Here is a 14,413-nt window from a genome sequence, read left to right as displayed (position 1 = left end):
TATTATAATAAACACTACTTTATAAATACTATGCTGATGAGTTATTATTACAAACACTACTATATAAATACTATGCTGATGAGTTATTATAAACACTACTATATAAATGTTATGCTGATGAGTTATTATTATAAACACTACTATATAAATACTATGCTGATGAGTTATTATTATAAACACTACTTTATAAATGTTATGCTGATGACTTATTATTATAAACACTACTATATAAATACTATGCTGATGAGTTATTATTGCCACGTCCTGACCATAGTAAGCTGTTATTTTCTATGGTAGAGTAGGTCAGGGCATGACAGGGGGGTTTTCTAGTTTATGTTGTTATGTTCTAGTTTTGTATTTCTATGTTGGGCTGTGTTTGGGATGATCTCCAATTAGAGGCAGCTGGTCATCGTTGTCTCTAATTGGAGGTCATATTTAAGTTGGTGTTTGTCCCACCTGGGTTTGTGGGAGATTAATTTTGAGTAGTGTATGTTTCACCTCTGCGTCACGGTTTGTTGTTTTTTTGTCATTCAGTTTATTTATGTATTGCATAGTTTCACAGTATAAATAAAATGTGGAACGACACACACGCTGCACTTTGGTCCGCTTCTCCTTTCGACAACCGTGACAATTATTATAAACACTATTATATAAATACTATGCTGATGAGTTATTATTATAAACACTACGATATAAATGCTATGCTGATGAGTTATTATTATTATTATTATTATTATTATTATTATTATTATTATTATAAACACTACTATATAAATATACTATGCTGACGAGTTATTATTATAAACACTACTTTATAAATACTATGCTGATGAGTTATTATTATAAACACTACTTTATAAATACTATGCGAATGACTTATTATTATAAACACTACTTTATAAATACTATGCTGATGAGTTATTATAAACACTACTTTATAAATACTATGCTGATGAGTTATTATAAACACTACTTTATAAATACTATGCTGATGAGTTATTATAAACACTACTTTATAAATACTATGTTGATGAGTTATTATTATAAACTACTTTATAAATACTATGCTGATGAGTTATTATTATAAACACTACTTTATAAATACTATGTTGATGAGTTATTATTATAAACACTACTTTATAAATACTATGCTAATGAGTTATTATAAACACTACTTTATAAATACTATGCTGATGAGTTATTATAATAAACACTACTATATAAATTATATGCTGATGAGTTATTATTATAAACACTACTTTATAAATACTATGCTGATGAGTTATTATTATAAACACTACTATATAAATACTATGCTGATGAGTGAGATAGGAAGATAATTATATGTGTTTACTAGATGACTTAAAAGTGACATGCCAATCAGATCAGCCTTCCTGACTGAACTTGAACAGTGTCTAGGGTTTACCGAGAATGGTGCTACAAACAAAAACCATCCAGTCAGTGGCAGTCCTGTGGGCGAAAACAGCTCGTTGATGAGAGGTCGAAGGAGAATGGCAAGAATCGTGCAAGCTAACATGCGGGCCACAAATAGGCAAATACCGGTGCAGTTCAACAGTGATGTGCAGAACGGCATCTCGGAATGCAAAACTCGTCGGTCCTGGTCACGGATGGGCTATTGCAGCAGACGACCAAACCGGTTTCCACCCCTATCAGCTAAAAACAAGAAGAAGCTGCTCCAGTGGGCACACAATCACCAACACTGGACAATATTGAGGAGTAGACAAACGTCGCCTGGCCCGATGAATCCCAGGTTCCTGTTCCCAGGTTCCTGTTGAGTCATGCTGATGGCAGAGTCAGGATTTGGCGTAAGCAGCATCAGTCCATGTCTCCATCCTGCCTGGTGTCAACGATACAGGCTGGTGGTGGTGGTGTAATGGCATGAGGAATGTCTTCCTGACACACGTTAGGTCCCTTGATACCAACGTTTCTATGCCCCGAAGAGTTCAGGCTGTTCTGGAGGCAAAGGGGTGTCCGACACAGTACTAAATGGGTGTACCTAATAAATTGACCACTGATTTTATATCTGTGTGTGGGTCTCTATCTATGTGTGTATGTTTGTGCACTCTAAGAAAAAAAGGTGCCATCTAGAACCTTAAAGGGTTCTCTGGCTGTTCCCATAGGAGAATCCTTTTTGGTTGCAGGTAGAACCCTGTAGAGTTCCATGTAAAACCCTTTCTACAGATGGTTCTACATGGAGCCCAAAAGGGTTCTACCTGGAACCAAAAAGGATTCTTCTAGGGACAGCCGAAGAACCCTTTTGGATCCCTTTTTTCTAAGTGTGTGTGTGTCACGCGCGCACCGAGTTTCACTGGCTCTCCTCTCCTGCCTGGTTAATGAGTCTACAGGGGAGCGTTGTGTTGGTGTCTAGTACGTACAGACAGAGACAGACAGAGACAGAGACACAGACAGAGACACAGACAGAGAGAGACAGAGAGAGAGAGACAGAGAGAGAGAGACAGACAGGGCTCCATTACCACACCTGAGATTGAGGGGACCTAACACCCACACTATGCACTAGACACACTCAGAGACAAACACTCAGGGCTGGCTACACAAACACACAGGGTAGAGTCTAATGTTGTAAATACACAAAACACACAGTTAAAACATTTTCAAAACTGTCCCTGACTAATTGTGAGTGATAAGTGATAAGTTGTATTCACATTCTCTCTCTCTCTCCCTCCCTCCCCGTTTCACGCGATCACTCTAAAATTAGAGAGCTGACTTTAAAATGGAGGTCAGGGGAATATATAGCCTGTCTTTCTAGGGACACTGTGTACTGTAGTTAGTAGACTAGACTAGAGCAGGGAGGGGTTGGGCTACTGCCAGTCATGGTTAAACGTGAAGAAGAAAGGCCCTCCCAGGCTTTTCCCACAGCCTTTTGACCACAGACACCAATCACAAGCAACAAGAATGAGTCCTTTTGGAAAGGAGAGAGTTCTGTTGTCAAGAGACTGAATGAGCGGCTGGTTCTCACGGTAACGGTAGCAGCATACAGTAGTAGTCTGTCTTCCACGGTCCAACCTCCTTATTGAGAGAGAGGACCACACTGCCCCCATGTGGCCACAATGGAGACCCCAAAGAGTTTTCTAGTAAGATTGTTGACCAAAACGTCCGGCACAAATACCAGTGGACACTGGAGACCAGAGCATAGCCTGTCTGTCCGGACAGAGTGACATTCTGAACATGCTGGACCATAAAGTGAGTGACATACCTTTTACCCACTGCGCATTTGTTCAACTAAACTAACATACCTGTCAACAAGACACACAATATGTAAACCCTCCCTCTGTAAACAATTATATAACCTTATTCTCCCATTCCTTTGCAAAGTAATCTATCTACGCCACCTTTATTTAGCCTGATAGGACTCCCAAGTGGCGAAGCGGTCTAAGGCACTGCATTGCAGTGCTAGAGGCGTCACTACAGACCCTGGTTCGATCCCGGGCTGTATCACAACCGACCGTGATCGAGAGTCCCATACGGCGGCGCACAATGGGCCCAGCGTTGTTAGGGGAGGGTTTGGCCGAGGTAGGCTGTCATTGTAAATAAGAATTTGTTCTTAACTGACTTGCATAGTTAAACAAATTGGAAGGAAACTCTTTTACAATGATGGTCTAAATAATTAAATACAAATACAGGACTCACAGCGGGAAGTCCCTTTATATTAAATCAGCATAAAATTATTAAACAACACGTCTTCTTACCAGACTGGTCGTTCATCATGCGGATGGCTTTAGCCTTGGCCAGCTCCAGCGCTGTGACCCATCTCTGGCGCTCCACCTCCGTGCTGGCCTTCAGGTGGTAGGTGCGGCCGCCGCTGCTCAGGACAATGTTACAGGCGTCCTCCGTGTCGATATGGGCTGTGGCCAGGTTGATAGTGCCACGACATGTATGGGCCATCTCTGCCTGAGTCCTGCAGGGGGACACCCAGACAGACAGAGAGAGACGGGGACAAGACAGTGACAGACAGAGAGAGAGACGGGGCCAAGACACAGTGACAGACAGAGACAGGACCAAGACGCAGATAGACAGAGAGAGAGAGACGGGGCCAAGACGCAGACAGACAGACAGAAAGAGACGGGGCCAAGACGCAGACAGACAGACAGAGAGAGAGAGACGGGGCCAAGACGCAGATAGAGAGAGAGAGAGAGAGAGACGGGGCCAAGACACAGTGATAGACAGAGAGAGAGAGACGGGGCCAAGACACAGTGACAGACAGAGAGAGAGACGGGGCCAAGACACAGTGACAGACAGAGAGAGAGACGGGGCCAAGACACAGTGACAGACAGAGAGAGAGACGGGGCCAAGACGCAGATAGACAGAGAGAGAGAGACGGGGCCAAGACGCAGATAGACAGAGAGAGAGACAGGGCCAAGACACAGAGACAGACAGAAAGAGAGACGGGGCCAAGACACAGACAGACACGGGCCAAGACACAGAGACAGAGAGAGATGTGGCAAAGACACAGAGACAGACAGAGACCAGGAAAATACACAGGGACAGACAGAGACGAGACACAGATACACCAAATCACAGAACAAATCACAGAAACAGATATGGAAACACAGGGACAGAGACGGGGACAGAAACAGAGAGAAAGGCTGATTAGTAGTCAAATCCCAATGTGTTGTATCTACCACTAGTCTACTGTATGTCTGACCAGACACTGAAGTGCAAATGTCCTTCCTGTATTCAGTCGCTTCATACTTGTGGCTTGATAAACAGTCATGACAAAACACCTCATTATTTAGATATGTGGCGATGTGGCCAGGCTCAGGCTCAGGCTCAGGTACAGGCAGGAGGAGGCTATCAAGCAGGGCAGCGAGGAGGCGGCGGGATAAAGAAAGAAATAGGAACACATGCAATGTGAAGTTAAAAGATAGTGGCTTTGAAAAGGCATGAAACAGTCAAGAGCCTTCCTGGGCTTACTGTCTCTAGCCCATTTTAGCTTTCTGTGTAACAGTGTTTTCTGTCCCCAGCATGTGCACACATTTCCACATACAGCCAGCACAGTGCATGTGTACACGTTCAAACATACACAAACTAGAGAACAGTATCGTCAATCACTCGACATGTTCTGGTGGCTGTGCTGAGGGAGTGACTGTGTCCTGGGCAGAGGAACTAGTGTTGCACTTTGATTGGGCCACAGAATGTTGGATAACGAGGCCATTGTGTGACTCCAAGCCCCCATAAATGGACAAAACCAAACAATGAATAACACCGAGGACAAAGGACAGAGAGAAAGAGAGAGGGTGTGTGAGAGAGAGAGAGAAAAAGGGAGAGACGACAGTGAGAAAGAGAGAGCGAGAGAAAGGGAGAGAGAATTGCCTTGCTTGGACCAATTCCTTTCCACATTTACAATAATCATCATTAGTATGAGCTCACTGTAGCTGCTGGCCTATCAGAGAACAGACAGAGGTGAATGAAATCTTTAAAATCCTCAGAAGAAGAGTAATATGATTAATCAAACAAATTGTTGTCTTGGGACAATTCAGTCTTATTAGTATTTATTAGGTCGTGTGGTAGGACCAGGGTGAACGTCTAACCCCTCAGGGGGCAGACAAGCTGGTGAGCAGAGCAGCAGAGCAGTGACAGCTCACAGCCTTTATCCTCAGCAACGGAATAAGGCGCATTTGAATGTGAACACACTCAGAGCATAACAACAGACATTTCCACACGGAAGGGACGGGCTGCGTGTCGGCTATCTGGTTGTACACCGTTGTCCAAGTCCCTGACATAAGTTACTTAGTATCAGTTGCAGTTCCCTGGTGATATGTCAGATCACTGACCTCCTGTAACGGTGAGAACAGCTAAACTCAAGCAGCTTCTGAGGGATTAATACAGCCCCCGTCCTGTGGTGTGTGTGTGTGTGTGTGTGTGTGTGTGCCGAAATGTGTCCCCAACATCCATCCTCATTGACCCCTGGCCCTCACTGCCAGAACCAGCTCTCACAGCAGTGTTCTGCCAATTACACACACACACACACACACACACACACACACACACACACACACACACACACACACACACACACACACACACACAAGACATTGGCAGGCCTTAACTGAACACAGTCATGTTCAGGGTTTCTGTCCTGAAATGACCGAAAACTCACTTTTGGGCTCTGAGGAAAGTTTAGAGTTACTGTCTCTAAGCTCTGCCTCAGGATCAGTTTAGCATCACTGCTCCAACTGGTTCAACTTTGGCCTACGTAAAGCTAGTCTCTCATGAATGTTTACCCCAGCCATGAGTAGCCGGCCAGCGAACACGCAGGATTTAGTTCTGGGTTCCGAGATTAAAAGGTAAAGCTCATCCTAAACAAGCACTTTGGGGAAACTTTTCCCTGGCTCCATTTTAGGCCAGATAGGGACAGTCATGCAAAGCCACAGGAAGAGAAGTGTTTGTCAACAGCCCAGCCTACAGCGAGCACCAGCAGCCCAGAGCTCCAGCTATAACTGGGTCACACCACTGTGAGTCTGCTGATGAGCAAGTCAAGATCCATGCTGATCTCTCTGCCCTGTGGGGAGGCAAGGCCATGCAACAGCCCAGGAATTACAGAGTCAAGGCACAGCAGAAGCTGAGAGAGAGAGATAAGGACAGAATGAGATGGGGGAGTAAGAGAGTAAGAGAGAGAACGGTCATTTCCATGTAAAAGGACCCATGAGCACCAACATTTGAAGTCCACAGGAACATGTCAAATCTGGTGTCAAATGAAAGCTAAGAGTCTATATTCTTTTTAAATTAAGGCATATAAAAAACTATTTTCCAGCCCAAAAATTTGAAATAAGCAAGTGCTTTGATTTCTGATCAAACAGATGGAAAAGGGGTCTTAGAAAACACATACCAGAAAAAGTCTTAAAAGTTATTAGAAATACATCATTCAAAACACAATAATATTGATATAAAAAGCCCTGACAACTAACACATATTTCGCTATTTGGCTGGCAGCCACACAAGTAAATTAGCTTACAATGAAAAAGCAAGGTATTTTTTTCAAATTCGATGCATGGCCATCATATGTGGACACATGCTCATCGAACATCTCATTCCATGGGCATTAATATGGAGTTGGTCCCCCTTTTGCTGCTATAACAGCCTCCACTCTTCTGGGAAGGCCTTCCACTTGATGTTGGAACATTGCTGCAGGGCTCTTGCTTCCATTCAGCCACAAGAACATTAGTGAGGTCCGGCACTGATGTTTGGCGATTAGGCTTGGCTCGCAGTTGGCGTTCCAATTCATCCCGAAGGTGTTCAATGGGGTTGAGGTCAGGGCTCTGTGCAGGCCAGTCAAGTTCTTCCACACCGATCTCGACAAACCATTTTTGTATGGGCCTCGCTTTGTGCATGGAGGCAATGTTAGGCTAAAACAGGAAAGGGTCTTCCCCAAACTGTTGCCACAAAGTTTGAAGAACAGAATTGTCTAGAATGTCATTGCATGCTGTAGTGTTAAGATTTCCTTCACTGGAACTAATGGGCCTAGCCCGAACTATATAAAAAAAAAAACAGCCCCAGACCATTATTCCTCCTCCACCAAACTTTACAGTTGGTGCTATGCATTCAGGCAGGTAGTGTTCTCCTGGCATCCACCAACCCAGATTCGTCCGTCGGACTAGTGAAATGGTGAAATGGTGAAGCGTGATTCATCACTCCAGGGAACGCATTTCCACTGCTCCAGAGTCCAATAGCGGCGAGCTTTACACCACTCCAGCCAACGCTTGGCATTGCGCATGGTGATCTTAGACTTGTGCGGCTGCTTGACCATGGAAAACCATTTCATGAAGCTCCCGACGAACAGTTATTGTGCTGACGTTATTACGCGCTTCAGCGCTCGGCAGCTCCGTTCTGTGAGCTTGTGTGGCCTATCACTTCGCTGCTAAGTTGCTGTTGCTTCTAGACATTTCCACTTCACAATAACAGTAATTACAGTTGACCAGGGCAGCTCTAGCAGGGCAGACATCTGGCGAACTGACTTGTTGGAAAGGTGGCATCCTATAACAGTTCCACATTGAAAGTCACTGAGCTCGCCTCCCGAGTGGCGCAGAGGTCTAAGGCACTGCATCGCAGTGCTTGCGGCATCACTACAAACCCGGGTTCGATCCCAGGCTGTGTCACAGCCGGCCATGACCAGGAGACCCATGAGGCGGAGCACAAATGGTCCAGCGTCGTCCAGGTTAGGTGAGGGGTTGGCAGGCCGGGATTTTCTTGTCCTATTGCGCTCTAGTGACTCCTTGTGACGGGCCGGGCGCCTGCAAGCTGATTTCGGTCACCAGTTGGACAGTGTTTCCTCCGACACATTGGTGCGGCTGGCTTTCAGGTTAATCGAGCAGTGTGTCAAGAAGCAGTGCGGCTTGGCAGGGTCGTGTTTTGAAGGACGCATGGCTCTTGACCTTCGTCTCTCCTGACTCCATATGGGAGTTGAAGCGATGGGACAAGACTGTAACTACCAAATGGATATCACAAAAAAGGGGTAAAAGTACAACAACAAAAATGTAGCCAGCTACATTTCCTAATGTTTTGCTTGAAGTTAATGCATTTTACTGAAGAAAAGTAGGCTACACCAAGAAAAGAACCAGAGGAAAAGTAGCTAGACATTAGTCAAAGCGCTGGCTCCTGAATGAATGCCCGTTTGTGAATTCTCATCTGATTTGAGAAACGCAACTGAAGCACAAAATTAGTCTGATGCCAAGCAGAAATTACAATAAGAAGCATTTTAGATCTGCGTTTACAAAACGTAACAAGATATTTCTTATGTGAAAAATGCAGAAGTCTGCATTGACGCGACCCCTGCAGTACTGTACAATAGAGCAAAGTTCAGTAAAGAAAATGTGAGTATAGTTCAGTAGAGTTCAGAACAGTACACAACAGAGCACACTAGATTTGAGTACACAAATGTACTGTACTGAACTCTACTGTACTGTGCTGTGTTCTCTACTGTACTGAACTCTACTGTACTGTGCGGTGTTCTCTACTGTACTCTACTGTACTGTACTGTGCGGTGTTCTCTACTGTACGGTGTTGTTCTCTACTGTACTGAACTCTACTGTACTGTGCGGTGTTGTTCTCTACTGTACTGTGCGGTGTTCTCTACTGTACTGAACTCTACTGTACTGTGCGGTGTTGTTCTCTACTGTACTCTACTGTACTGTACTGTGCGGTGTTCTCTACTGTACGGTGTTGTTCTCTACTCTACTGAACTCTACTGTACTGTGCGGTGTTGTTCTCTACTGTACTGTGCGGTGTTCTCTACTGTACTGAACTCTACTGTACTGTGCGGTGTTGTTCTCTACTGTACTCTACTGTACTGTACTGTGCGGTGTTCTCTACTGTACGGTGTTGTTCTCTACTGTACTGAACTCTACTGTACTGTGCGGTGTTGTTCTCTACTGTACTGTGCGGTGTTCTCTACTGTACTGAACTCTACTGTACTGTGCGGTGTTCTCTACTGTACTGTACTGTGCGGTGTTCTCTACTGTACGGTGTTGTTCTCTACTGTACTGAACTCTACTGTACTGTGCGGTGTTGTTCTCTACTGTACTGTGCGGTGTTCTCTACTGTACTGAACTCTACTGTACTGTGCGGTGTTGTTCTCTACTGTACTCCACTGTACTGTACTGTGCGGTGTTCTCTACTGTACTCTACTCCACTGTACTGTGCGGTGTTGTTTTCTACTGTACTCCACTGTACTGTGCGGTGTTGTTCTCTACTGTACTGTGCGGTGTTGTTCTCTACTGTGCTGTGCGGTGTTGTTCTCTACTGTGCTGTGTTGTTCTCTACTGTGCGGTGTTGTTCTCTACTGTACTGTGCGGTGTTGTTCTCTACTGTACTGTACGGTGTTGTTCTCTACTGTACTCTACTGTACTATGCGGTGTTGTTCTCTACTGTGTTGTTCTCTACTGTACTGTACGGTGTTGTTCTCTACTGTACTCCACTGTACGGTGTTGTTCTCTACTGTACTCCACTGTACGGTGTTGTTCTCTACTGTACTCCACTGTACTGTACGGTGTTGTTCTGAACGGTGTTCTCTACTGTACTCTACTGTACTGTACGGTGTTGTTCTCTACTGTACTGTACGGTGTTGTTCTCTACTGTACTCCACTGTACTGTGTTGTTCTCTACTGTACTCCACTGTACTGTACGGTGTTGTTCTCTACTGTACTCTACTGTACGGTGTTATTCTCTACTGTACTCCACTGTACTGTGTTGTTCTCTACTGTACTCCACTGTACTGTACGGTGTTGTTCTGAACGGTGTTGTTCTCTACTGTACTCTACTGTACTGTGTTGTTCTCTACTGTACTCCACTGTACTGTGTTGTTCTCTACTGTACTCCACTGTACTGTGTTGTTCTCTACTGTACTCCACTGTACTGTACGGTGTTGTTCTCTACTGTACTCTACTGTACGGTGTTATTCTCTACTGTACTCCACTGTACTGTGTTGTTCTCTACTGTACTCCACTGTACTGTACGGTGTTGTTCTGAATGGTGTTGTTCTCTACTGTACTCCACTGTACTGTACGGTGTTGTTCTCTACTGTACTCTACTGTACGGTGTTATTCTCTACTGTACTCCACTGTACTGTGTTGTTCTCTACTGTACTCCACTGTACTGTACGTTGTTGTTCTGAACGGTGTTGTTCTCTACTGTACTCCACTGTACTGTGTTGTTCTCTACTGTACTCCACTGTACGGTGTTGTTCTGAACGGTGTTGTTCTCTACTGTACTCTACTGTACTGTACGGTGTTGTTCTCTTCTGTACTTTGATGTCCAAACTTATGAAACATAGACATCTATGATTGGTTCAGATTTGATCCGGTCTGGACCAACCAAATTTGGATTGGGGACAAAGCTCATTAAAATCATAACCAGTGTGTAGAATAATACCCAAACATGCAAAGGAGGATATTGCATATTTCTACCATTGTGTACCTATTTAGGATACATCACTGTGAAGAGAATGACATTCATATCCATAATTATGCATTTCTTTTCTAAGGGAACGATGATGAAATTCCGTCATCGCAATTCCGTTACCGGTTGTAAATCCACTTCACTTACTGTAGTTCAATAACAAAAATAGATTTGTTTCAAGTCAATGTGTCGTGTCAAAGCTGATATTTAACAGAGTTTTGGAAATGTGGACATATAAAAAACTGAGGGAGATTTTACTGAAATTCTATTACCAAACTTTGCATCTGTACAGTATTTCCAGTAAATGTGTTTTTGAAAAATGTTCAGCATAATTTGTTAAAAGTAGGCATTGTTAAACTTTGAAATCAATGTTTTTGGAGTGCCGTTGCTATTCCGTTACCATGGAATTCCACAGAGAGAGGAGAGACAGAGAGGAATCAAAGAGAGGGAGGTACAGTAAAGAGAGCGGGAAGAGAGAGTGAGAGATAGAGAGGGAGTGCGAGGGCCAGCAGGTGCTGCATGTTGTGTTGTGTAGTGCTTTGCTGGTTAAGCATTAAGGGGATTTTACCTGTCATTCCCCTGAGCACCACACATCCTGACAAAACACAGATCCACCGATCTGGGGCGTGTAATGAAACAAAACAGCGTCTCAACACACTCGAGAGACTGGCTGCCACAGGCATTAGCAGACACACTGGAGATATATTATACAGAGACAGACACACTGGAGATATATTATACAGAGACAGACACACTGGAGATATATTATACAGAGACAGACACACAGGAGATATATTATACAGAGACAGACACACAGGATACATATTATACAGAGACAGACACACAGGATACATATTATACAGAGACAGACACACTGGATACATATTATACAGAGACAGACACACTGGATACATATTATACAGAGACAGACACACAGGAGATATATTATACAGAGACAGACACACAGGAGATATATTATACAGAGACAGACACACAGGAGATATATTATACAGATAGACACACACACACACACACACACACACACACACACACACACACACACACACACACACACACACACACCACACACACACAGGAGTAAAGATAGTGAGAAATATACAGCATGGTTAGAAGGGCACACAGCACATGATACAAGTAGAGATAGGAGGAAAACACTAAGGGACATGTAGTGCCTAAGGAGGGAGAGTAGGCCTAATGAAACCATGAGACAAGCAAACCAAGGCACGTACAGTGTGACATGACCTGCTGAAAGAATGAAGCTGAGGATATTAAATACCTCCAAGTGTTTTATATTGTGCATTTTCTGTCACACACACACACAGTGACCTGGTGCTGAGCCCATTAATGTGTTCAGATCACAGGTTCCCTCCTTTCCCCCTCTCCATCATCTCTAGCCCAGAACCTGCCTCTGTCTGAGGAAGGCAGTGATAGCAGGGCTCCAGACTAACGTCTTGTAATCTTTACTAAATCACTCAGTCGGATTTCCTCTCCGAGGTGAGTAAGCTGTGACGAGCGTGTTAAACCCGGGAGGAAAAGTCAATTAAGAAAAGAAAAATGAAATAGGTGGAGAAGAGGAGGGAAGAGGCCATGTCACACATTGCCGTGAGATAATGGTGCTTGTTTACCTCCGTGATTTACACTACCTGCCCGGTGAGTAGAACACCAGGAGATAGATGGGGGAGGAAGGAGGCTGACGTGGAGGAAAAGAGAGGCTGTAGCCTGAGCAGAGATGCCGTGTCAGACCAAAGACGAGTCAATGGAGCAAGTGAAACGTTGCATCTCTATAAACCCCCATTACATTTTAACTGGCTCAAAATGCTGAGTGTGTCATGTGTCAGCTACGCTGCAGACCAGAGATTATAGTCCACTGCTGGCCTTTCACAGCCACTACCAGCTTTTTTCGACCAAGCCCTGACTTTGGCACAACTAGGCTGGGAAACGGGGATCATTGAACATCATTGGGGTCAAATTAGCGAGTTACATCGGTCAAGTGGGTATCGACTCACCCTTTAGGGATAACTAGTCATCCCTGCTTTTGAAAAGGGCAACAAAACCGATTGCATAGGCTACAACAACTGATCAGTGCATGCTGTGAAGTGAGTTCTGGCTTAAACGTGCGTCCATCTACAACTTGGCATGTAATCAATGCTGCGTAGTCATACTACAGTGATACTTATAGGCCCTACCCAGTATGCAGGTCTGACACAGTAATACCATGAAAACATAACACAAACACCTGCTCAGAGCAGATGAAGTATCCATGAATGGAACACCGCATGTTTCAATGGTACAAATTGACCGCAGCCACATAGAGCATGTCTGTCTGTTACATCTCTCTAAAACAGGGTGGCACAGCTGCAACCTACTGGAGCACTGATACAGAACATTGCTTCCCCTCTTTGACTCTAGAATAATGAGAAAGGGGGGGGGGGATGGGATGAAGGGAGTGGGAGTGAGCCTAGACATAGCGATGCATGCAATGCCTCCACCTCAGTGCTGCTGAGCCAATGATGTTTTGCAAATCATGGTGGTGCATCAGAGTGGGAGACATCAAAGGTACGGTAAGAACCTCCAGATATGGAGAAGACAGATAATTGCCATGTTAGGGGCTACTGCTTTAATTTAGAACCCCTTTAAAATTCAGACAGGCAGACAGACAGCTTCTACACATGCAGGCAGGCACAAACAAAGCCTCCAGCCAGACACACACAGAGAGCTCTGCCTGGCAGAGAGGAGATGAGGGGGGGCATTACTCGGGCTTTCTTTTGTGGGAACCTGTGCGCTCCACTGCCTCTGTGCTCAGATGTCGACGGGCTACCGTTACATCAGACAGCAGTCACCTTCCAACATAATGACTATTAATAGAGGGAAGACTGAGGGGACAGAGTTCTTTCCTTTCACCATCAGCACAAACAGGAGTAGGACTTTGGCTCCCTTGTCTGTTTCCACTAACCCCTCACTCACTGGCAAAAGGACAACAGGGCTCTTTGTGTGTGAAGGTGTGGTCATATGCATGTTATAGAATGGTATAAGATGTGTTTGGTGTCCACCAGGCCCCATCACCTCTGACTCCATCAGACACTAGGCCTACTACTGGTAGTTAGCCTACATTTTGGCCTGATGGGAGAGGTACTTGTTTCCTCCAGTGAGGTCAAAACAAACATTTGAGACTTTAAGTAATTGTAGGTTGAAATATATATATATATATATATATATATATATATATATATATATATACAGCACATGAGCTGTCTCTGCCCTTTACAAAACCCTGCTAGCATGAACCCCATAAACTGAGTGGCTTAAAACAAAAACCTACACTCCCTTTCTACAGCAGACAAAATGATGTCACATTTTTAAACCCTGATGTTTCTGGATGGACTTCATTTGGAGGACCTCGGAGGAATATACCCACTTTCTGTTATGAACCAAATAATTAAGCACAGTAAAATTGGGTTGG

The 14,413-nt window shown here is 44.3% G+C and overlaps 1 protein-coding gene across 1 annotated transcript in view; it reads right to left on the bottom strand.

Moving 5' to 3' along the window:
- LOC106585250 (oxysterol-binding protein 2) overlaps nucleotides 1–14,413 on the bottom strand; it is a 160,406-nt gene that overhangs the window by 143,372 nt on the left and 2,621 nt on the right. Inside the window, exon 2 of the mRNA XM_045706695.2 lies at nucleotides 3,729–3,937. Within this exon, the coding sequence (XP_045562651.2) occupies nucleotides 3,729–3,937 (209 nt within the window). The remainder of the gene's footprint in view (nucleotides 1–3,728; nucleotides 3,938–14,413) is intronic.

Source organism: Salmo salar, chromosome 24, assembly GCF_965601325.2.
Source record: "Salmo salar chromosome 24, fSalSal1, whole genome shotgun sequence".
Lineage (NCBI taxonomy): Eukaryota > Metazoa > Chordata > Actinopteri > Salmoniformes > Salmonidae > Salmo > Salmo salar.
Note: the sequence above shows the minus strand (reverse complement) of the source record. Positions and strands in the feature narration are given on the sequence as shown.